This window comes from Fundulus heteroclitus, chromosome 17, assembly GCF_011125445.2.
Source record: "Fundulus heteroclitus isolate FHET01 chromosome 17, MU-UCD_Fhet_4.1, whole genome shotgun sequence".
NCBI lineage: Eukaryota > Metazoa > Chordata > Actinopteri > Cyprinodontiformes > Fundulidae > Fundulus > Fundulus heteroclitus.
Window position 1 is genome coordinate 4,007,170 of NC_046377.1, and position 25,617 is coordinate 4,032,786.

Consider the following 25,617-nt stretch of genomic DNA (forward strand, 5'->3'; position numbering starts at 1 on the left):
GGTCCGACGACCCCAAAGCGCTTCACTCTACAGTCACCTGCAAATTCACTTTATCATTCTCTTGCTGAAGCTAAGACTTAATGCGAGATGTTAAAGGGATTAATCTCTAAGCACTTCCTTTACTTAAAAAAAACTGACCTATAAAAACAGACTTAAATGATTGACAATTTAACAGGTGCTTTACCCATAGATTTTCCTAAAATGGGTTTTTGGTTACGTTTTAAGAAATTAAACCTAAAATAGTCACTAACAAAGTTTGCATCTTATTTTACTGTCATTCTCCCTGAATATTTGGATCAACTGTTTGGTAAAAATGCCCCTTAGTTTTCTTTTGCAACAAGTGACCCAGGCAGCGTCTACAGTTTGCTTCAGTCATGAAACGGATGAAATCTCCAATCTTCATGCTTAATGTGTTCAATGATTTATCAAATCACTTAGTGAAATTAGTTTACACATGAATTGACAGTCAATAAAACTTTCTCTTTCCTATCACTGACAAACAAGGTTGTCCTGGTAAAACCTTTTAATTATTGTGGTCCACTGAGAGTTTAAGTTTGGATGTAAAACACCAAAATTTGGTGTTTTACATTGGTGAAAAATGGGAATGCTTTTATTATTGTTTTTTTTGTTGTTGCACATCTTAGTTTTTCAGTATGTAAAGTCATTTCACAGACTAATGCCACAACATTGGATGACAAGTTGTCAAGCAGAGAGGGTTTATGTGCCTGTAATCCTACAAAATGATATAACAGTAAGGGAAGAACTGAGGAAGATCACCTGCAGCTAAAATAGTCTTGCCACATGTTTGTCCCAGATCCAATAAATAGACAAAACACATGAACAATAAATGTATGCTATTTTGAAAGGTAAATAAATTACCATCTCAGTTCTTTGGAAAAAAACAAAACAAATAAAAAACAAAAACAAATAAAACATTGAATTGAGCTGGTCCAGCTCCTGATACAGCTTGGATAAGAATTCATAAAAGACGGGTAAGGTCTCGGGATTTGTGTAGAAAACGTATCCCTGCACAGGGAGAACAATCAAAAATTGTTCTCCCTGTGCAGGGATATATAAATATATCAAAAAAAAAATTTTTGAAACTGAAGTAGAAACACACCAGACATTGTGTAATAAAAGATATACTTTATTTTCTTGGAGCAATCAGGTCATTGTCCTTGTCACATTTATTTTTTTACATCCCACAATCACATCACCACATTCTATCACAAAATTACTGTCAACAAAAACACGAGAAGCATCCAAACAGCAAACTATCGAGGTTTTAAAATGCAAGCCACGAGCTGAACTGTTATTAAAGCTGCAGATGATCTGGGAACTTAGGCTGGAAGTCAGTTTGTCTCCGAGGGGTGCAGCATTTATTACAAACATTTCACTTCCTCAGCCACAAAAACAGGGGAGCTTTCCACTTGTAGCCTTTATTGGACTGATTGCTACTCAGCAGTGGAGAGGTGCAATGCATCACATTCCCTCGCTTTCCTTTTTCTGACAACAAAACAAACCTGAAGGTCTCCATTAGTAGCTTTTGGAGCCGACCATGACACAGCAAAGGTGTCTTCGGCAACAGGAGCAGACTCACAGTTTAAAACAGGCGAGGAACCCTTAGTAAAGGCGTTCCGGCAGTCCCGTGGTAAAGATGCTCTTTGGAAGAGGTGCAGACAAGTCAAAAATGGGAAACCTGCTGCACTTCAGTCATCCTGATTGTTCCTTTCAGCTGGTATTCAATCTGTACAATTAAAGCCCATCCAGGACGGATATATCGTATATTGTAGACCAAAAACCTTCAATGTGTATCAGAGGTCGTGATCATCAGACAAGCAATAAATGCAGAAGCAGAACCAATTATAGAGCAGAATAATAAATAATAAGGCCCGCTTCATATGTCTTAAAAAAAAAAAAACAGCAGCTGGATGAACTGACGTGTTATTTCACTTTATCGTCTACACACTAATTGCTGCCTTGAAGAGAAGCTGGTCCACAACGTAAAGACAAAATGACTCTGCTCTCATCTGGTTTGGTTTTTTGGCACCAGAAAAGAGGAACTAATGCATTCAGTGTCGTAGTTTCAGTTACTTCTTTAAGGAAATGTAAGAGTTCGGCCTGATCCTGAACGTTTCTGCCTGGACCGTCACTGACATCAGCACGGTTTCAGGAGGCCCTTTTGACTCTGGAGGAGCTTCAGAGAAGAAACTCTCAGACGCATTCCCTTCACGATAGAAGCACTTTCTGATTCTTTCGCTGCATTAATATAAATATTAGTTACAATTAGTAATTATTTTCATTTAGAAAACCGCGCTGCATGAAAGCAACATTAAATCGGATCAAAAATGTCCACGAAGAGCCAAGCTGATGTGGTCGCAGAGCCTCCAGTGGTTTTTTGTTCTCCATTTTATTCTGTTGCCCACAGCAACTTCGTCAGCCCACCTCCTCTGCTGCTCAGGCTGGGAACAGGTTGGATGGACGGACACAGCGTCCTGGCTGGCGTCGCCTCTCTGGGCGGCAGCATCCTGCTCCGCCGACCTCTGCAGGACGATTCAGCATCACTGGAGGTGTCTGCCACGTTATGCTCCCCCTGTCAGCCTCTTCTCCAGCCGGTCCAGCTTTGCCAGATTCTCCTTCAGTAGTTTGGAACCAGGGTTCAGATGCAGGGCCCGCTCGTAGTACATCCTGGCAGCTGCATAGTCTCCCTGAATGCAGATACCATAACGCGTCAATCAAAGACGCAAAATAGGAAAAAAATATATATACTATGGGAAGTCATGCGTTTGCATGAAACAGGGCACAGACACATTCACAGAATAGGCAAAGCCAGCAGCTTGTTGTAAGCAACATACAGCCTAAAGTTTAGCAGCTACATTTCACATCAAATGAAAAAAGCAGAGCGTGGTTCCCAATGTTGTTTAGTGGGATTTAAACTGACGTGGTTAAAGTATTCAAAGTGGCCGAACGGACAGTTGTAGTGATTGACCGCACTTTAAAGGTATGTTCACACCAAACGCGAACAAGGCGAACGTTTGGCGCTGATCGCTCGACATTTCTTACCTGACTCCGCCAGATAGATTTGCTCCGCATATCCATCTGGAAACCTTCCGTTGAAGTAACTTTGGGAAGAGGCGAAAATACTGGTTAGCTGATTGGCCTATGTTGGTGATAGACGGGCCAAATAAACCAATCAGATTCGTCGTCGCTCGTAACAGAGCGACGACGAAAACACAACCACAAGCCAAGCTACTCTTGCTGCTGCAGGTAAAGGCTCGTTAGCTCAGCAAAGAAATACTCTGTAATTCCGATAAAACTTGCTCCATAGCCACGCCAACACTAGTTTCATCGGCTGAAGCCGCCATGTTCTTTAGACTGAACTGTTGCGCTTCTCGTTGTGTCACACCTCAACCCGCCTCAAAGCCAACGCTGATTGGACGTTCGTTTGGTGAACTGCTCCAAATTTTCTTTAACGGAAAGTAGCCAGACTGATCTGCGAGTGAAACCTTGAAAGCTCGCGAGATCAGGATGGTCTCACGAGGCTACGTCATTTCGCCTCCCTCGCAAACAATCCGCAGCAACATCGCAGCAAATTTTCATAGCCTAATTCTACTCTCTAAATCTGTAACATATAAAAAACATTAAACAAATGGACGAGGAGGACCCTTAACGTGACACGCATTGACAGAAAAGTTCAGATTGTTGAACTCGAGAGAAATTTCACTTCAATCTAGACGCCTGTCCGCTGTGCTGTTTGCAGTTTCCCTTCACACTATTCGCCTAATTCGCATCGCGGACCGTAAATCTGCTCCTGAACGCGCCTTTACGTAGGCATAACGTGTAAAACGCTCGCTCCATTCGCCTTGTTCGCGCTGTGTGTGAACGCACCTTAAGAATGGGACAAAACATGGCCCGCCACCAAGGGCAGCCGATGCAGACGGACACTTAATCTTTTTAAGTGCAGGATTGTGACTGACAAACTGAAATCTTCCTAAATTTGGGAACAAGTAAAATAATTTATTTTATTTACCACAGTTTAGCTGCCATTTAATACTATCAAGAAACCTTTACTAAAAGCAGACTTGGATGGACCTTTTTAGTAAACTTGGTAAAGAGAAAACTTGAGGAAAGACTGATCTATGTCCATTGGAGTTGCTGAGAACAGAAAACCTTTTAGACTAAAAATATAAAACATTCAAACACCAAATCTTTGGAAGGCGTATGCCTAGAAACACCATTTTGGTTTTGTATATTGTTATGCTTGGCTCATTGTTGAACAGGTAAAAATAAGGATAAAAAACACTGAAAATCTATTTTTTTGTGGAACACGAGTACTTTCAACTAAATGGTTTTAGCCTATGTAAGCAAAGATAAACGGTACGCAATGCTAGTATGCAGAAGTTGCATTTGTATGAGCTGGTTTTACCCTGATGTGCTGAATGCCTCCCATGTTCATCCAGGCCTGGGACTGGTCCGGTTTCAGTTCCACAGCCAACTTGTAACTCTAGCAGGAGAGGAAACAGACTGGATGAATGAATGAACTGATCAGCACACGGCGACAGGCTGCTTAGACTCAAGCCGTCCACCACAGCATCATTCTAGCAGCGTCGTCATGGAAACAAAGAAACAGTGGAGCACACAGACGCACACTCTGTCATGCGATAACAGAGTTGTCGTTTTTTTGTTGCTTTTTTTTACATCATTCTATAAACTGAGTGCAGCTTGTTTTTTTGATTTAGCATTTGCACACGTTTTAAACTTGGAGTGTTTTGTCAGAAGCATTCATGCGACAGACAGCACAGCAACTTACATAATGTGTAAAGTGACTGCTGTCTGTCTTTAGTGATTCAAACATTTAAATCTTATCAAATACTAAGGACTATTTGCACGCTTTATTCCGCTCTAACAAATTTCATTTTTCCTTTTCATTAAAAATGACAGAAAGATTTCAGAGTAATTAAGCATTGAGGTGAAGAAAATGTGTCTAACAAGGAGCCAGGGCCTACTGACACCTATGGTTTACAATTTAAGGCCGTTAGCCTACTGGCATGAGGAAGACGACGACATGATCCAGTTCCACGTTAACCCAACAGGACCTTGATTCCTTCGACTGCAGGACCTCCGCTATTTAACTGCAACACATAGACCTAGAGACTGTTGACACCTCAGATGTATCTCACAATGGAAATAAATACAGGAAGTAGCAAAAATGCTACTTCATTCTCAGTGTTGATCTTCTCAGTGCTAACAAAGAGGATTCTCACATCAAGGACATGTGAACACTTCTGTCCCAGGCTTCTCAGGATGCCTAGAGCACACAAAGGTATTCAGCTAAACGTAAGATGAAACCAGGTCAAAGAAAGGAAGCTCTCATGATCTCAGCAGAACTGCTCTGAAGCACCATTCAGGGTTCCCACACCTTGGTGAACATCAAATTCAAGGACCTTTCAAGGACTTTCCAGGACCAATTTCCTCAAATTCAAGGACCACACGTGGCGGCATTTACCTACTGTGACCGCTGAATAGGTTATCATACTTTAATACAATGCAAATTCAATAAAAGACTAAACGGCATAGAAGTTGTTGGGTCAGAAGCAATGCAAGAAAGTGGACTTAATTTATAGCCTACATTGATATTGATCATATTCATAGCCTACATTTATATCCACAGTACATGGCTATGCCATACTACATTACATATAAGATGTACATTAGCCTACCGTTTCATGGAATTTTATGGAAAAAAGTGCAGCATTGAGATGTTCAGAATTATATCAATTTGTTTTACTTACTTTCATCTTTGATTAAGCTAGTTTTTGACTTCTGTTTAAAGTGCCACGGTTGCCAGAAAGCTGCTCAGAGATATATTTAAATCATTCTCAGGTTTTTGTTACCTTTGTTAAAGACACAATTTCAGTGCATTTTACTAACCCTCCTCCTTTACCCGGGTTTGAGACCGGCAAAATGAACCATAAAGAGACACTATGGCGGAGTTACAAATTTTTTCTTTTCAACTTTTTTTTAACATTTTCTTTTTTCCCCTTGTGGTCCACTAAGGAGCCTACAAATCATTGTAAAACATGAACATGTGGCTGTGTGAATCAAATGCCGTTATTTATTTAGGATAAAATATTTCAAATTCAGTTACTTATGATCAATCCCGGCGCATGCGCGCTTCATTTGCAGTCTGGACGCTGAGGGTAAACATGCTGTGGCTCTGACTGCAGCGCTGAGAGGGACTCCTGCGTTAGCGGGAGAACGGGGTTGGGAGGGGGGAGGCGCCCCACGGCAGTACCTGCCGCTGGAGGACAAGAGTATGAACGATACATGCTTTCACGTAAGAGTCTCCAAAAGTCGCTAGATTTGTCGCTTATTTGAAAAACAGTCGCTGGAGGGGTCTGAAAAGTCGCTAAATATAGCGACAAAGTCGCTGAGTTGGCAACACATGCGTGAATGTAACCTATTGGACGCACGTAGGCCTAAACCGTAGCCTACCAACTAACAAAGAAGAGCGAACGTACTTTTGCAAATTAAAAGTCTGCGGAATCAACATAATTTTAAAAGATCGTGTGGTAGTAAAATGACACGAGTCGTCATCCGTGTGAACTTTCAACCCCACAAAAAAATACAAGGACTTTCAAGGACAAGGTGTTTTTTTGGCTGTTTTCAAGAACTTTCAAGGGCCTTGAATTTATTTTTTCAGATTCACAAACTTTCAAGGATTTCAAGGACCCGTTGGAACCCTGACCATTACAGCCTAGGACCACATTCCAGCTGAGGAAATCTAAATGTTTATCACCAGGAACGCAACATTTTCTACAATTAGTATCTGCTTGTACAAGCTGAAACCGTTCCATCGATCAAGCACAATCCTATTAGATATTGGGTGAAAGTAGTAGGACTCAGTTAAGACGTCAGGGATATTATCAGAGCACTGTGTGAAAGCAAAGACAGGGAATAAATCATTTCCAAAGGTGGGGAGAAGCGTGCAAAAAGAGACCTTGGCACACAATTTGTCAAAACGCAAGGCTTCTGTGACAGTTGTACTTGCTGTGTAAGCTGCTATCCTAGAAAAGGAGAAGAGCACAAAAGATCCGTCTAAATGCAAGATAACACTTACAATAGCATTTGTGAAGGAAAGAAACAAAGCTAGCAGCAGCCAACCAGGCCAGAGCAGGTCTCTTGCAAATCAGCAGCTCTTTCCTCATTGTCCACATTATAGTACAGTCCGATGCAGTTCTGATCTTAATCGCAGCAAATAAGATCATATTAGCAGAACTACTAAAAAGGTGGAAGAATGTAACGAGGCATTTGAGAGAAAGGATCTGCTGTGAGTCTGCACCCACAATAACTGGAAAACTTGGATATATCCAGTTGAGATGCAATGCGAAGGCTTACCTGTCCTTCCGACCTGACAGCTGTTGACAGTGTTGAGCCTGAGCACAAGTGAAAGAAAGAGGACTAGCAAAAGAAAGGCTGAGGAAGCAAAGACGTCCTCAGGGAGGAGATGAGCTGGCAGCCTGCAGGGAGGGAGCAGCGGATGGCCAACGCCGCTGACCCACCAACAGGACAGGATTATAGCTAAAGGTACCAATACTAAATAATATAGAAGACGCAGCCTCCTGGTTAACGGCTGCCATCACTGTTGAACAGTGACTGCAGGAGACCAGGATGTAATGACCTTTATGTACGCTCATGGTCCAGTAGTATTAAGAGAAGCCGGCCAAAGCCATCCCTCCAGCTTACCGCATCCAAAAAGGGTAAATCTGTCATGGGACTGCATAAAACGTCCAAATCAGGTTATGCATTGTGGATGGTAGTTAAAATGTATTTATTGAATTAAGCCTCCCAGTCAGAGTTGGACATATTGATATTTAATATCAGACCCTTATGAGACATTGGCATTTTATGGGCATATTCTGTGACTTTCAGTAGGCAGCTGTGTTCACAAATTTAAAGGTGTGCAGCTAAATCTTGTTTGTTTTGCGACTATTCTTTCAACAGCGAAAAGAGAAAAGTTCAAACAAAGCATTAAAGCTACCAGATCAATATACCATCCATCCCCATGATGATCGTATGTAAACTTCTGACTCGTGCTGACAAAACACCCCCGATATCTTGTATGTGCTGAAATATAAACCTTAAATCTGAAGGAAAACACCATGGCTTCATATTTTGACACCAAAGGGAGGAGGAGAACCTGGGAAAGATAACGTTCAAAGGAAAGAGAAAAGAAGAGCAGGAGAAGGGAAAAGACGTCACCTCAAAGGCTTCATCCAGCTGGTTCATCTCTCTCAGCTGGTTCCCTTTGGAGAAATGCAGCTCTGCTCTCACTGCCAGATCCCTGGGATTCTGCTGCAGGGCCATGTCCAGAGCCACCAGAGCCTGAGACACACACACACACACACACACACACACACACACACACACACACACACACACACACACACACACACACACACACACACACAATGAGTCGGGCATCCTGTGTAATTCCTGGCCCGATCAAAGAAACCACCGTTGCTTCAGAGCTCACTTATAAGTCGACTCGCTCTACAAGCAGCACCTTTGCTACCTGCTACATTTGCCAGCAGGTTTGTCAAAGAGGTGAGAAGCAGAAAGAAGATAACGAAGAGCTAAACATTTGGAGTTTATTCCATCAAAGTACAGCACTAGATCTGTCAACACAAGGCTGAAAAGACAGAGAAACAGAAGAACAGAGACTACATCCTCTTTATTAGAGCTGTGGTCCCTGCCTCACTGCAAAAAACTGATCTAAAAATAAGTAAAATATTCTTAAAGTTAGCGTATTTATGCTTGATTTGAGCAGGTAAATAAGATTATCTGCCAATGGAATGAGTATTTTGTCCCATAAAATAAGATAATTAGATATACTGCCCTTGAAATAAGATGATGCAGATGAATTATTCCTGTTTCAAGTCATCTTATTTACCTGCTTAAAGTCAAGGACAAATACACTAATTTTAAGAACATTTTACTTATTTCTAGTTCTGTATCCTGCTGTCAGAGCACTGATGTCCATCATAGGCCCAGCAAAAGGAAACACATCCCATTTTTTTCATGCTACACAGCAGATTAGCAATTTGTAGGAATAAATTGCATAGAAAGTAAAACAGGAGGAGAGGAACAGGATGAGTGGCTGCTGATCTGATATAACTTGGTTTGTTTCCACGCTAACGGCAGGCACAGAACCCAACCACTGTGGAGGGTCGATGGTTGGAGACGAAGAGCGTCTAGAAGTGCTCAGACTGTGGAGACACACACACCTCTGTGTAATTGCCACGCTTGCTGTAGATGGCACAGAGCAGGCGGTAACATTCGATGCAGGTGGCCTCTCTGGAGATGATGTCCCAGGTCAGCTTCTCCGCCTCGGAGCCCTGCCCAGCCATGGCCAGAACCTGAGCCTGGGAACGGATAGCGGGCGTGTCAGGCTGGAGCTAAATGACCAGAGCCAAGAAAAGGTGTGTGCCTTCTTACCAGAGCCAGCCAGATGTCTGTGCTGTCCGGCTGCAGGGTAGCCGCCTCCTTGTAAACCCGCAGGGCTTCCTCGTAGCGGCCTGTGTTGTAGTACAGCGCTCCGAGGGGGGTCAGGATTTCCACTTTCCTCGTCACCTGCAGAGCCCTGCAGAGGTCAGAGGTCACCGGTTCAGATTTACTACGAACCTTTTGCATTCAAACCTGCTTTAACTCTTCATCTTATAGATTCAACAGGGTGATGGAAAAATTCCTGTAAGATACTGACATGATGGCAACGCAGAGATGCTCCAGATTTATCTGCTGCACGTCCGTAATGAGAAGCTCCTGTTCCACTGAGGTCTGGGGCCTAACGTATAGATCGTGTCTAATCACATAAACCTGCCTAGCAATGGTTAACGCACAACTGGGGATGTATGAAAGTTAAACTGCGTGAAAGTGTGTGGTCACGCAAAATTGTGACCTGCCGTGAAAATGTGCGGCAGAAACGCAACTTTTTCAATCGACAATAGAAAAAAAAAATAACACAAAGTTCTAAAACGTACCCAAATACAACCTGTTTCTTGCCACCACTAACTTTAGGTATGAAAGCTGCACAATCTTTTATAGATGAGGCGCCTGGTGACTGTGGAGGTTACTGGAGTATGTTGTTTTGCTCAGTGTTCCACACGGCGTGTGTTTTGATGGTATTCTGAACACTTTAGTTGTTAACGGTGTTTTTCTTCAGCCACCGTTACCTTTTCATCATCTCAAACCACTCTGTCCATTCCCCTCTGACCTCAACACGGCGTGTCCTTTCACTCAACTTCTGCTCGCTGGATATTTTCCGTTATTCAGGCCATTGTCTGTAAATGGCTGTGCGCGAAACTGCCAGCAGATCAGCTGTTTCTGAGATAATCACCTAAATCCTTTCTTCCCCATTCTGAAGCTCGCTTTGAACTTCGTCTTCACCACGTCTAGATAGCTGATTGTGCAAGTTGCTGCAATTTTATTAGCTCTTTGGTAAATACATGGTGATATAAGAAAAAATTTGCAAATTTAGCAATAAATACCTGAACGTTTCAGAATGGCGTTACAGTTTTTTTCCCTTTTGTTGTAATGAAACCACAGCTTTCATTCAGAGCTGATGTTTCCGCCCCATGGTCTAGTTTAACCCTTCGTTTCCCTTCCCAGAAGCGATGAAGTAAACACACACACAGCAACAGTTTATCACTCAAAAGTAAAGCTATTTTTTCACCTCTTGTACCAAACCTCTGCTTCCTTATTCTCATTTGATGATCGAAGAAGACGGCCCAGGTTCACCATAGCAACATAATGTGCTGGCTTGAGTCGTATTGCTTCCTGATAGTGAGCGGCGGCGAGCTGCCCTTCTCCTGGCGGGGGAGAGAATCAAAAAGGAGGAGGGGAATTAAAGGATGAACAAAAGGGGAAACCGTTTTAGAGAATATAGAAAGATGGGGAGAACAGAGAAATATATAGAATATATATAGTATATATGTCATGTGTGAGCGATGATGCAGAACAAACCTGCGGTCCAGTATAGTGTGATCTTGGCAGAGTATACAGAGGAGAAAGCATTTGGATGCTATGCGCACACACTTGTGTTACCTGTGAGCACTGCAACGTGCAAGTGCAGTTTTTCCTGTGCTAAAGTTAATCAAAACAATTAAAAAGTGGATTAAATATGACCAATTTAAGAGGGCCAGTCACAAAAGATCATTGTTAAAGAAGCTGTCTGGCTGCTGTATCCAAACTTACTAATGAAAATTTAAATTAAAGGAAAACGTAGGGTAGAAAAGGTGGTATCCACAGCCTTGACAGGACACACTTAAGTAACTGCTTTAATCCCCACAGTAACAGCAGCAAACTGGCCTGACCACAATAGACCAGTGAGAATTTATGGATTGTTGTCAAAACACCAGAACCAACAATGCAGACGAGCTGATAAAGCTGTTAAAGCAACCTGTGTTTCCTGAACACCTCAACAGAACCACAGGCTGATCTCCTCCATGCCACGCTGCATGGATGCAGTGGTTCATGCAACAGGAGCCCGGACCGCGTGCTGAGTGCAGATGCTGTACAGCACAAGGACAGTAACGCCGCATTTTATATTAAAATCACAAAGAGTTTTGGGTTTTCATTGGCTGTATGCCAAAATAAAATTAGGTCATTCCAGTAAAAAGTAAAAAAACAAAACAACTGGACTAATTACCGAAGTTTGAAGACGTTTCGCTTCCTATCCAGGAAGCTTTCTCAATTCATAAATTGAATTGAGCTTGCAGCGCCACACTATTCCAGACTTTTTGAATTGAGAAAGCTTCCGGGATAGGAAGCGAAACGTCTTCAAACTTCGGAAATTAGTCCAGTTGTTTTGTTTTTTTAATTTTTTGGAATGACCATGACATGGATGACTGAGAATCTTCACCAGCAACAGAATTAGGTGCTTTAACAACCTCATTCTGTCCCATAAAAATATATATGAGGTTTATATTTTGACCTGAATCAGTGACATAAAATAACCTTTCATAGACTTTAAAATCAATTTCACTTGTTTGGAGTTGGAGGGGCTTTGGAGGAGAAACTGGGAGCTACAGAGCTTCGGTGAGGCAATGAAATGGTTATAGTTGATCAGTGCATGTTCACCGTCTGCGGTCCGGGTCAGACGGGGAGAACATTTAACTCACCTGTGTCTACCAAGAAAACGCCATAGTTGTTATGTAGGTCGGAGCTGTCTGGGCAGTTCTCTATGCCCTTCAAATACATTTCATTCGCCTCAGCAAAGCGTTTCTGTCAGAGAACAGGATTCATATGAACACAGAAACGTCAAATAAAATGCACACATCAGTAGAGCACACCCCCTGACAGATGTAAAACAGTTAGGCGTAAACATGTTTAGCAAGAGAAAACCCGACATCCTGAGGTTTTTGGTTGCTTTACCTGCTCAGCGTAGAGAGATGCCAAACTGGAGTAAGCGTCAGCGAAGTGTGGACCATAGCGGATGGAGTCTTTTAACAGTGTCTCAGCTTCTTCCTCCTTCCCTTGTGATCTGGAACATATCACCATCGTCATCATCATCTGTTTGTCTGCTCACTCACTCACTTTCTGTTCTGTTGTGATCAATTCAAATAAAATTAGATGAAAAGAGCAATACAGTGCCACTGGGGGATTGAAGCCCCACGAGGGAACTGGGCAATATTTGTATTTCTTCCACTGCTTTTAAACCACTTTCAGAAGCCACTGCAACCATAATAGTCATTTTAATAATCAATCAGGCCACCACTGATGCTCCTATTAGTCATAAAGGTACATAAACAAGATGGGAAACATGAAGCACACACACACAAACACAGCTGGGCTCACACTGCAATGGAGGATTGGTTTATTTGATTGGTGTGTTTGGATGCACAGCGTTAAAATTGGACCTTTCAGTTTCCATTACTGGAGTCACTTTTGAGCAGAGCCAGTGGAACTCAGCTTGGCCGTGCCGCGTGACCTCCAAACAAACAAATTAGATCCCTGTGCAGCTATATATAAACAGATCGTCAGTGTGCAGGAATGTGTCAGGAGCCTGGATAATTAAAGGCTTTTTGTTTGTGAGTCGGTGAGGCGTTACGTCTCTGGTTCCAGTCTGAACGTCATCTTAGGCTGAATATTTCCTGCTGGAATCTGAGGATAAGTTTCCATTCTGGCACATTATCTGCAAGCTTTCAAATGACTCATCAAGAATCCTGGTCAGTCAAGTTCATTAAAGATATTTGGGTTTATAATCATGTTACTGAAACAACTACAAGAGAAATATCCTCCCCCGAGTTCTTTCACTATGTAAATATTCTTTTTAAGAGAGCACAAGATAAGACATCTCCCTACAGTGAAAGACTCATTTTAAATTGTACAGTACCATAATTATTGTGATGTGCTAATGTGCTTTATACTTCTCTTTCTCAGCACTACGGAGCACTTTCTTCAGAAGTCTTTTTTTCGTTACAGTACTGTGCCAGTAAGTGCATATTATTATGGGAATAAAAAACTAAGATAGAAGAAATTAAAATGTTAAAGAATAGTCTATTTTGGTGAAATATATTTTATTCCCATCACACATGACAATAACCTAAAAATTAGTTATTAAATTAGTCGACTAGTTGAAAGAAAAATTATCATCAGATTAATTACAAAAAAATAATCCTACAGCCCTGATTTAAAGTGTCCCACTACATTTTATTTGGAATTACTGTTAATTATTGGAATTAAAGCAGTAGCAAAATTGGGAGTGCTCCGATGGCGCATGGGTAGTGCGCACGACTCATATACGGATTTTATCATTACAAAAAGTAACACATTTAGATTTCTGCCTACCAAGCCTATTTTTAGACAATTTTCTATTCTTTTCCACAAGACAAAGAAAATTACCGTAGAAAAACGAGACCTTATTTTTACACGGTTCATTTTTTTAATCACAAGAATAAAAACACAAAAACTACCACAATGTAGTAGTATATATTCTGCTGATGGCTTACCCATGAACCTAGAAATATACTAATTGTTCAGAAAATTTGGTGTAGAATTATTAGTATACTTCAACTATGCCTGCAGAGAAGAACACGCATATCCTCATGTTGTGTAGAAATGTTATTCTAGCCTTGTTTTATGACTGTTTGCACAGCAGATGCCAGCCATATTCCACGTTGTTTTGTCTTAGAGAGGGACAGGCTCCAAAAAGTAGGGCTGTGAAGGTCATTGCTGGAGCGACAGATACTTAAAAGGATAATACTTTCTTTCTTTTGTTAGAACAGACCAGACCGTCCTCTGGGACACATGTCCCGTTCTGTAACCTTCTGTAACCTTTTCTCAGTTCTTGCAAGAATTTAGTAAATGGTGGCTTGGATGAAAATCACCAATTTTCCTCTTGATAATTTAGGAAAGAAATAAGATTTTTTTTCACAACACTCATATTAAGTCACGCATGTTTATGTATTAAAAGAATAGCGAGAACCAATGATGTTTCAGCTTCTTGAATGTCTCATTTCACAGTGGATTATTTTGAACTGCTACCTTAATTAATTGTCATGGGGAAGGGAGTAACCCTAGATTCAGCCTAAATGTTTTCATTCAGGTTCTTTTTGATGAGCCACATTTTGAAGGAATTCCTGAGACTATGACTATGAAACTTATTATAACAACCATAGTCCCTGTGGCTCAAAGGTTCTGCCCATTGGGATGTTGTTAGCTGTGAATTCTGCTCTAAATCTTACTTGAGAAGGTTTCCCAGGTTAAACAGAGCCCGGTTATGCTGAGGGTTGGTGTCCAGCGCTTTCCTGTAGTAACGCTCTGCCTCATCAGGGCTGCGAGTCAGAGTTCCCAGATTATTCATGGCGCTGGCATGACGGGGGTATAACCTGTGAGCAAAGGAGTGGATAACTGCATTATTATGCGTCACAATTTATACACAACTAAAGCTTTCACTTTAGCAACAGAAATGGTCTTTAATGGAAAGCCTTGATAAATATTTTGCACTTTATATACAAATAAGGAGGATTTCTAATTGTACTGCATTCCATGTGATTTATCACTGTTGAACTGTGTAAATAGTGACTAATACATTACCTAAAAATTGATTTTCAGAAACAAAAGTATAATATTAATTATCTCAGTAATTACACATTAAGACACAAAATGTATTGGCCTTGCCCAGCTCTTGGCGTTAGTAAAATATCACATTTACATATACCTGACAAATAATGTATCACATTATTACTGACCCTGTTTCACTATTTAACAGAGCATCCAAATGCAGAAGCAGTGTTTAAGAAGAATTTTCCCTTATGAGATATCAGGGACAGAGGGTTACAAGTAAAGGGGATTTTACCTTTATAGAAAACAACTTTGTCTCTCTGCTTTGGCACATTTTCTTTGCATTGCGCCTTAGTGTTTTACTGCAATATGTTACCTGCATATCCAATGTTGTATTTCTCTAACTTTACAACATGGTGAAAACCACACCATTGTTTATATAACGGCAAGATGCATAAAATAATGAACTGGGGTTCCTTTGTTAAAAAACAACCTGTTTGCCCTGGCCTTTAGCTCAAGCTCAGTAGATATTTTGTTTTATTTGTAGTATTTTTCAGTATTTTAACTTTTAATATTTTTTATTATTCTTATTTTATTTTATTCCTGTTTAATTTTATCTCTGTAGTTATGCTGCCATAGCCTTGTGCTGCAGGAGAATTCAGCAGCATGTGGAACTATTGCTGCCGTTAACTTCATGTTCTCCGTCTCATGTTTAACCACAATGCATGTTAACAACAGGTCTGAACATGGCCTTAGTGCCTAGTCTTGTTACTTTTTTAATGTATGTAACCTTCTGTCAGGAGATTTATCTTATCCAGATATACCCCAGGCTACTATGAATGCATGTCTTTTGCAGCCATAGTCTGTAGCATTTAAATAACATGCAAATATTTATGAATATTTAGTGGCTAAAATGTACCTAACCAAGGTTGTGTGGCTAATTAATATTGACTATAGAATATGTTGATTGGATACAATTGACTAAATGAATGCTGGTTTATTTGGTTAAGATACTGTTTTTTACCATTTTACTATTAAAATATTTCCTCTAATTTCATTAAAAGGAGTCTGGGATATATTTTTGATTTAATGGGGAAACAATCTGTTTCGCTCAATATATTGATAATGATTTCATAATGTGTTCATTTTGTGTCAGCCCAATACAGTAATTACTGTTTGTTTTAATTTTTTATTTTCACCTAACTGCCTACTGTTTAGTACTCATCATCCATGACACCTAAATAAAAGCAAATCAAGCGATCTTAAGGCTTTTCACAGAGTGAAAATCCAGTTGGAGACTTCCATGTAGAGCCTAAGTGTACACAGACTCACACCTAAACCTGACAGTTTACGTGGAGTCCCACCTGAGTGCATTGTTGTAGTGGTAAATAGCCTCTTGGTGTCGAGCGCTGTCTTTCAGAAAGTTGGCATAGTTGTAATGGACTTTGGCATTGTGGGGCAGAGTCTTGATACCAGAGCTGAAATGATAAAGAAAGAATTGTAAAAATAAAATAAAATAAATACTTCAAAGAACAAGTAACAATCCATGCTGAAAGGTTTTTCAGTGGGATTTGAAAAGTTTATGAATAAATATCTCAGAGGGATTACAAAGCACTGATCTCTTTAAAGGTGTCCAATTATGAAAAACAGGGGCCCAGACCCTCACCTCGCAACCCAAGAAAATGTATAATTATTATTGAAATAAATAACACACACAACTTACATTAACATTAATACATGCTGAAAAATGTGCATATAATTATCTTACACTTACAACTACATCTTACAACACATACACACGCACACACGTAATGATACGGCGATACAGTTAAGATGTGTCACACAGGAATGGAGACATATTCACCGAAAGAGGGCTTCCCTGGAGAGCCAGACAGTGTTTTGTTGGACCGTCTTCCAGGAGAAGAGCAGTATCAGCAGCAGCATGCAGACACTGAGGAATGTGGTGCCCCAACGGCCCGCCACTGAACAGAGCCGGCCCAGACCATGAGCCACCAGGATACAATAACCCATACTGCAGGAGGAGAGGACAGAGGAAACACAGTCAGGGAAGTTTCAGGATAACAATGTCAGTATAACACCGAGTCCAGTGATACAAGTTGTTAATTGGTAATGTGCTTTAGGGGCGCTAGTCAAGATTGAATAAGACAGATATTTCAGTGTTCTGCAGATTCTTGAAAATTTCCATCTAAAAATGACAATTTCAAACAAAATGTGGCTCCTTGTGGATTGATTATAGCCTTGGGATTCAAAAGGGACAAATGGCACCATATGCTCGCCACTAAATGGCGGAGAAACTGCACTTAATCCATTATGAGCTTTGGTGTGCATTGGGAGCACACCAAAGCTAACATCTCACATTGGGCCCTCGAGGCAATGCACCTTAGAAGACAAAGATCCACAACCCAAGACCCCGTGTATGAGTGAGGTTGAAATTGCAGCCTCCATATGAGGGGACAAAATTATAAGAGTAAACGTGGAGTGCACTTTCTGAAGAGCTTGACATTCTCGGAGCTGACATTAAAGTATTAGAGCCAAAATAGCTAAAAATGCCACCGCAACCCAAGCAGAAATCCCGGCTATGGAAACAGACATTGTGGATGTGAAAGGCGGATTGTCAACATGGTCTGACGAGGTGACCACTCTGCATACTAATGTGACTGAACTTCGGAGTGAGCTGGGGAACCTACAGGGTAAGTGCATGGATGAGGAAAGGAGGATGAGGCGCAGAAATATTTGCTTAGTTGGCATTAATGAGCATGTTAACTCTGCTAGCCCTACCGTGATTTCAATGAGCATGAAGAGGATGTAAAAATGTATTGCTCCCACTGAACATCAGTGCTCAAGAAGCTGGGAGATGGGGGAGACACAGCGTCGTCATCGCCAAGCTGTATCGTGGGGGAAATGCTGCAGTTATCTTACGAAGAGCCAAGAACCAACCTCTGCTGACCTATACCTATAAAAGCATCGCAATGTTTCCTGACTACAACACCAGCATCGCTAGGGAACGCGCCGCTTTCACAGAAATGCAAAGTCTATTACAAGGGCGAATGACACGTGTTTTGGCTTACTCTACCCAGCAAGATTCAGAATCAGATACAACGGGAACAGTAAGAAGTTTTATGACCTTGCAAGTATATCCCTGCTACAGCCCCTGAGAACGAAACCAACAACAGTGCCTAAAGGCCAACTTGTATCAATTTGATCCAACTGACCTCAATACAGGACTATTGTGATTTCACATCTCAAGTGAAATGTTGTTCATATACTAACTGAGTATGGTAGGCTATTCTACTTTTCAAATGAATCTGCCTCATGAAAACGTTTCTATTACTGCACTGTTTTCATTAATCTCATATCACAGGGTTACTGCTAACTTTGGCAAAGATGCTTCATACGCATGTTTTGTACTAATACTTCTTGTAGATCTCACACGCCATCTGAGAAAATTAAATATATGTCTATCTGCAGAAGCCTGAACTCTTACATTGTTTTTTTATGCAACCCCCATTTTCACTATTACTTTTACATAGCCAAGCCTTGTGGCTTGTTTGTGCTGCTGCTTGTTTAGTGGCCAGGGACTTAAACCCATTTCTTTGCTCTACTTTAGTTATGTGTTCTGTTTATAAATGTTATTCTTTTTGAATTCTAATCCCTCCATTCCATGAGTATCTAACTCCCTTAAAACAACAGAGCATGTCAATCCATGTTTTTCCAAACTTGGAAACACTGGATGGTAACACAGGAGCATTTACAATTTATCTCACCATTCTGGTCTTCATCTCGCATATCTCATGATTGATTGGAAGTTTTTGTCAGATAGCTGTCTCTGCTCCCAATAAAACTTCCTAAAATTAAAACTCAACCTAAAGATCTGTTATGGGCACATTAACCATGATAAGTTATAGTGTAATGGGTCTGCAAAGCCCAATAAAAAGAAAGAAAATATAATTGTAACTCAGTCAGATAGCACAATATATCAGATATTTCAGGTTGTGATAAATCATACATTTAAATGTGCTTTCACAGCAGCCTTGAAATGTATTACAATTAAGGGGAAGCAACTAGAGCCATCTTACTACAACGCTAGGCTCCAAGAAGTATGAGAAATGCACCAAATGTAGATGATAACACATTTGTTAAGACTGGGCTTCTTCCAACAGATTTATGCTAATTTCTAAGATCGATATGACTTGAACCTCAGCCATTACGGGCTGCTCACTCAGGACATTATTTTGATGCAGGTCCCAAAAGTAAAAACCTAATTGGGTAAAAAGGCCTTTAAATTTTCTGCTACCTGGAATAAAGTGCAAAAGTATTTAAAAATGTAATTTTTTATAACTTTGGGGGAATTAATTTAAGTAAATTTCAAAGGACAGACACATTAACTCACTTGTAACTGTCCAAATGGTTATTGCTGTTTGATAATTCCAGGATATTTCACTTGTGTATCTATTTTTTTTCTTGAAATGTTTATGTGTCTCTTTATTGGGTTTTTGTGTATGTTTATGTGATGTGCCATAATACTAACTATTTAACAACTTTAGTTTGAAATTCTTTTTCTTGTTTTTTTGTGTTTTGACAGTTGCTTTGTTTGCGAGAAATCAAACTACAACCAACTGCATAGACGTCATGAGCAGTTTTTACTATCTTGCAAAATGTAGCCTAAAGGAGAATCCTCCTTTGAGCCAGATTATAATAATTACCAGTACATAACATGCTGTCATCTGATGGTATACAGCACCAAGATACCTTCAGCTATCCTTCAGGTTATGAGCTTGAATCCCTGCTGTTTCATGCCATGTTCCATTTAGTAGTCATTTAATCTTTGCTCATTTCACCAAGTGTGCTTAAAAGGGCCAGTATTTAGACAAACAAGAAGAAGTGTAAGTGTTTTAATCTTCAGCTATTAAGAGTCAAAAAAGTATTTTTTTATTTAAGTAAACAACCTCCATTAGATGTCTATCATTACATTATAAGTATGACGGAAACTATTTAGTACCTTTTCTGATATAATTACTTACCTTTTGAGATCATAGCCTGGTCTTTGTGTGGAGCTATCTCCATTTTTAGAATTAGGCCACAGCAATCACTTTCCAGGTTACCCGGCAAGTTCCCTCCTGCAACTTTTATAAGCATCTTGGCTTTAAAAAGGGACATATGCAAAATCCACTTTTTTAGCAAAAAGTTGAATTTAGCCTTTTCAGGTGCCGTGTAGATATCTTTATATCCTGCTTAGGTCATATTTGTGGTCTTTTAGAGTGTAAGGGGCATTCCTGAAGATGTTCTTTGACTCTGTGGCGGCATCAGCCATCTTCAATGATGTGGTTTATTGCAGCAGCAGCAGCTTATCTGTAGCTGAGAGGAAGCCGCTGGATAAGCTCATTAGGAGGGCAAGCTTTGCACTGGGATGTACTCATGTATGGAGCTGTTGTAGAGGTCGAGAGCTTTTTCAATGACAGACTGCTGCGTCCCAGATGCTCAAAGGAGCGCTTCCACAGGTCGTTCCTCCCAGCTGCTGTTAGACTTTATAATCTCTGGTGCTCACAACAGATTCAATAACTGTTTACACACATGCTAATGGTTGCACAGGTTCAGATCTGACCATTAATTGTTTACACTGTTCCCAGATGCTAAGGTAACTTGCTGCTGCACTATTATATACATTACATATTTGCAAACCATCTCAAATTCTGTAAATAGGCTGCCATTTTTTCTACTATTTAACTTGAATATTTTATCTTTTTTACATGAGTATTCCATATTATCAATAATTGTGCAATATTTACTCTGGTACTTATTTTTTAAGTTTACTTTTGGCTTTTCTAATAAAGCTGTGGCTTTAGAACTAACTTTGGATTAGATTAGCTTGTTTTTTTTCCATTACTATTAATTAATTTCCATTACCTATTCAAATATTAGGAATTAGGAATTTACTGCCAATGGTTCAGGTTGTTAGCGCTAGGCACAAATAGAACCAATTACTGAATCAATTAATTAATTCAAAATCTTAATATACCCAGATATACAACTATATAGATGCATATGAGTGTGTGTGTGTGTGTGTGTGTGTGTGTGTATACTTGCATTTGCCGCTGAGTGAGAAATATATTTGCAAATTTTATTAGTAAAGTGAGGACTCTAATGTAAAGTGAGGACCGTTTTTTGGTCCTTGCTTTTGTCTGGGCTAGGGGTTAGGTTTAGGACTAAGGTGTCAATTAGGTGTAGGGTTAGGGTCAGGCCATAGAAGGGGCTGAAAATTAATGGAAGTCAATGGAAATGGCTGGTCTTATAGCACTGTGGTATTCAATCTGATTCTAAAGATCTACTGTATAAAGAAAACTAAACCTAATAATAATAATAATAATGATAATAATAATACATTTAAATTATATTGCACTTTACATAAATTTACCAAACTCAAAGTACTACTAAAAACAGTAAAAAAGAAAAAACTGCGGTTCAGCCCGAAGAAGCTACAGGAGGCCTCCTCTAAAACTTTTTAGAACAGTGATTTACTATTTTTATTTTTCCCCCCCCGTGGACTACTTTACAGCTAATCTGCACAAGATGCCTCTTTATGCCCCAGAGGAGTTAAAAAGACTTCTCAGGAAACCGGCTGTTATAGAAGGAATTCAACATGAAGTGAATATGGAGAAGAACCACCCGAATTCAGCTAATTAGCATAAGATGCTTCCGTTCACCACAGAGGACTTAGACACGCTTCTACAGAAAATGGCTATAACGGAGATGAAAATCCACTGAATGTTGTGAATGTTGATGTAAACGGCGGACATGGAAATGAAACAACTCTGCCTGTAATTCCAAACAGTGACTACCAGCTCAGCAACTCAGCCAACAAACACTGAAGGAAATGATAATAAATCCATCTGCAGCACCGCTGGAACATTCTGGGCGCGAGGCCAAAATATCAAGGAACCCCACCTAGACAAAGAAAACTGCCAGATATTACAAAGAAGTGTCCCCACTGTCCCAGGGAAAGGGAAACAACAACGGGCTGTCCTCACAACGAATGACAGGAGTGAACCAGCTGGGAATGTTGGAATTCCACTTCAAAACAGATTTGCCCCAATTCAGCATGACATCCAGGAAAATCCTGACAACAATCAAAAGTATAACAACAATCATCACACAAAATGGTCTTCTAAGCTACCAGAGAAAAGACAAGCCACAGGGCCAAGAACCTTAATACTGTGCAATGGATCTCTGAGTGGATTAAAGACTTCTGTAACAAGAGGAGCGCAGAGGTGCTGACCTATAACTCTTTGAACTGTGCCTGATGTCTCAGAGATCCTTGCAGGGATGGTGAAAGAGTGCCCGACCATGGAAAAACTAACAGTACAAGCTGAAGCCTTGTGCGACGGTGTCTGGATAAGAAAATCAGAAGTATTGAAGGAGGATTACATTTGTCTGCTAAATTTAGTTGAGGGCCTTAAAGGTATACTATGCAACTGGGCTTGATTTTCCAGCGAGGCTCCCCCCAGAGGGCGAAAGTAAAAGTGCACTGTCATAAAGATGCTCAGCTGTTCTGGTTTCTCCGTCAAGCCAGGCGCGGTTGTTTTGAGCTTAGCAGACAGGCGAACGCAACGAAAAGTGGAAAAAACGGCAGTACAGTCAATGACTAACACAGTGAAAGTACAAACATCAGGGTTTTATTATTATTATAATAATAATAAAAATAAAAAAAAACTTGATATGCTTGCATGTTTATTTGACGTTAACACGCGGTTCTTTGTTGTTGCTTTCGCGCGTGCATATAGTGAATGGCAGGGCAAAAACACATGGAGTTCTTGCCGTAAATGCAAGATCGACTCTCGCGGTCTTGCACGAGACTTCTGAGCCTGTGGGGGCGGGCCGAGGGCTCTTGCAATTGCAAGTACGGTATTTCCCCCACAGACCACCAGGGCGGCCGAGAAAACCTTTGTTCGACCTGAAATGACTCATTTAATAATCCAAAATGGTATGGAACACATTAACTGAAAAATGTTGCATAGTATGCCTTTAATGGCAAAGTATTTCTCAGCAGCCCTTATGTGCCCATTAATTGTGGAGATGAGATATTTTTTCAAAAGCTCTGATGCTTAACAAATGGCTGAAAAAAACATGCAAACAAACAGCTAAAAAACTTCAAAGACAACTTTTACATCTTTTGGGAGAGAATACATCTTCTCAACAGAGATGGATTCTTTCTAAATAGGTCAGGTGCAAATGCCTAATTTCCAACATCTTCTGTTCTGTGAACCATGCAGCGTCAGCTTTGTCCCAAAACTGTGTACATAAACAGATAAGCACCGTACAGGCTGAACAAGCCAAGATAAAGATTGCCAGAAAGACACTTCATCAAAATTACAGGAGGATTCACCCCAGTTCTCAACAGGACAAAAAGTGGACCTACTTGTAACCCCTCCAGAAACCCAGACTGCACCCACCTCCCCGCTCTCCCCACTCAGCCCAGATGTCCCTTTCCTGGATTTGACCAAAAATATGAAAAAGGTTTTTAAGATTTGCTTACAGCTGACATCTTCCCATGGAGGGTTAAAGGGGACATTATTAAATAAATAAATACACCATTAAATAATGAAATGTAATTTTTGTTAAATAAATTTGTTTAAATATACATTTCATTATTCTACTCTGTATTTATTTATTGTATGGCGCCGTAGAGCAGACTCAACATGAAATCATTTAAACTGTCCCCTTCACCCATCAAACTCAGTGTGCGGGATTAGGGAGACCCTGACGGCTCATTAGCTGCTTCCCACGACAATTTCTTCCTGGTTGAATATTGACTTTGAAGTCAACGGGTGAGAGGCGGGGACAAGTTGCCAGTCTATCACAGGGCTACAGTTTAATTACACTTAAAAAAGGCAAATAATGCCTTTTACAAACTTGTAAATTGTGATAATTCCTTTTTGTCATCAATAGTGTTGATTATATGTCCCGCATTGTCCCTCACAAGCATCCTGTTGTCCCACATTTGGTCATTTGAGTTATGGTCACCCTGTTATGGGCACACCTAGTTTCTGCAAACAATGCTTATGTCTTTGTCTCTGGTGGATAAATAATCTTTTGTGCTGTTTGTCATCTTAGATTATACATATAACACACTCACCTGGGCATGTAGAGAACTCTCTCAGCCACAACAAATCCCACTCTGAAGAAAAGGTTACTGGCAGGGATGAAAGGAAACACAAGAAACAGCATCCCCACTAAAACCTCCCTGTTGTCCTGCCTCTGTAGAAGAAAAACACAAAACAGCAGAGTACAGTCAGAATAAAAACTGTGGGCTGGGGGTTCCAAAACAACATTTAGCCCTGGAATGCATTTTTGAGTCTATAAACCAATTGAGAACATTAAACAAATCATTTCAGAAATGTCTGACAGAGTTATGCGACACTACTCAACATCCACGTCAATCAATCTGGCTATGTTCACACTGTAGGGAAAGGTGATCCAAATTCAGATCTTTTTGACCAAATACGATCTATATCTGTTTTTTTCATGGCAGTGTAAATAGCCCAATTCCGATCTTTGATGATGACTGAAAAACATGACTTATTTGGTGCAAACTTTTATTCGCCATGTGGCAGCTAGCCCTCTGAAATTTACTTGCTAAACAGAAAATTTACTCCCATTTGGTGTCTGGCGAGTGTTAATTTCGGACCCTGCTCTCACTACACATCCACACACAGTCATAGCAGTTGGCACTCCATAAAAGACCATTGTTAATAGCTGTGCTGCTTTCTTCTTGAATTATTTAATCTTGCTATGATGTGGTCTCAATATTATCAGCTACCCATTGCTCAACAGCTTTCTAATAATAACAAGGAGAAATGCTGGCCGGTGTCCGCGGTTTTTTTTTCTTTTAGTATTTTTTTTTTAAACAAGACTTTATTGAACACTTCTAGAACCCATTACATTGAGCATTAGTTTTGTAAACAGTGCGCTGCTCTGTGATGTCTCCTTCTGTTATCTGCGCATGCGGGTCGCTTTGCAGTCTTGAACCTTTCAGACAACAGTCTGATTTTTTTTTCAGGTCAGTTTCAGTGAAAGGTAGTGAAAAGTAGATCGACCCTCCAACCGTCAAGAAGCCTAAATATGAAGCCTTGCATCTGCTGCTTCTTTACTGTTGTCTGATCAGAACATCTGATTCAGCTAACAGGATCCTCTCTACAGATAACGCAGCGTTTATGCCCCTTTTCCACAGGCTACACTTGGCCGGGGACTACTTGGCTCTGCCTGCTTTGCAAGCATTTTGATTACAGCTTTTTTCATCCCTTCGTAGGAGGTAGTAGGACTGAAGCCGAGTATAGCTGAAATGTGAACCAGACCGCTGTTCACTTATTGGCCAAGAGATGAGGAGAAATGAGAAGATTTTTGCTAAGGAAGTGCAGGGAAAAGTTAAACTGAAGAGCGACAGCATTAATATTAAGGACAACCATGAATGGAGTAGGTCAAACCAAAAAAAGAAAAAGGACACCTCAGCTTTCAGATGGGTGTGCTGTATTTAAAAAA

The 25,617-nt window shown here is 40.4% G+C and overlaps 1 protein-coding gene across 1 annotated transcript in view; it reads right to left on the reverse strand.

The window, feature by feature from the left end:
- Window positions 1–1,190: 1,190 nt before the first annotated feature.
- The window catches only part of tmtc1 (transmembrane O-mannosyltransferase targeting cadherins 1), a 64,904-nt gene continuing 40,477 nt past the window's right edge, over window positions 1,191–25,617 (reverse strand). The window contains exons 8-19 of the mRNA XM_021323839.2: window positions 24,215–24,336; window positions 16,928–17,095; window positions 16,428–16,541; window positions 14,745–14,888; window positions 12,433–12,541; window positions 12,180–12,282; window positions 10,733–10,868; window positions 9,499–9,643; window positions 9,288–9,425; window positions 8,263–8,385; window positions 4,427–4,504; window positions 1,191–2,708 (exon numbers count right to left, since the gene is read on the reverse strand). Coding sequence (XP_021179514.2) covers window positions 2,583–2,708; window positions 4,427–4,504; window positions 8,263–8,385; window positions 9,288–9,425; window positions 9,499–9,643; window positions 10,733–10,868; window positions 12,180–12,282; window positions 12,433–12,541; window positions 14,745–14,888; window positions 16,428–16,541; window positions 16,928–17,095; window positions 24,215–24,336 — 1,506 coding nt within the window. The 3' untranslated portion in view covers window positions 1,191–2,582. The remainder of the gene's footprint in view (window positions 2,709–4,426; window positions 4,505–8,262; window positions 8,386–9,287; window positions 9,426–9,498; window positions 9,644–10,732; window positions 10,869–12,179; window positions 12,283–12,432; window positions 12,542–14,744; window positions 14,889–16,427; window positions 16,542–16,927; window positions 17,096–24,214; window positions 24,337–25,617) is intronic.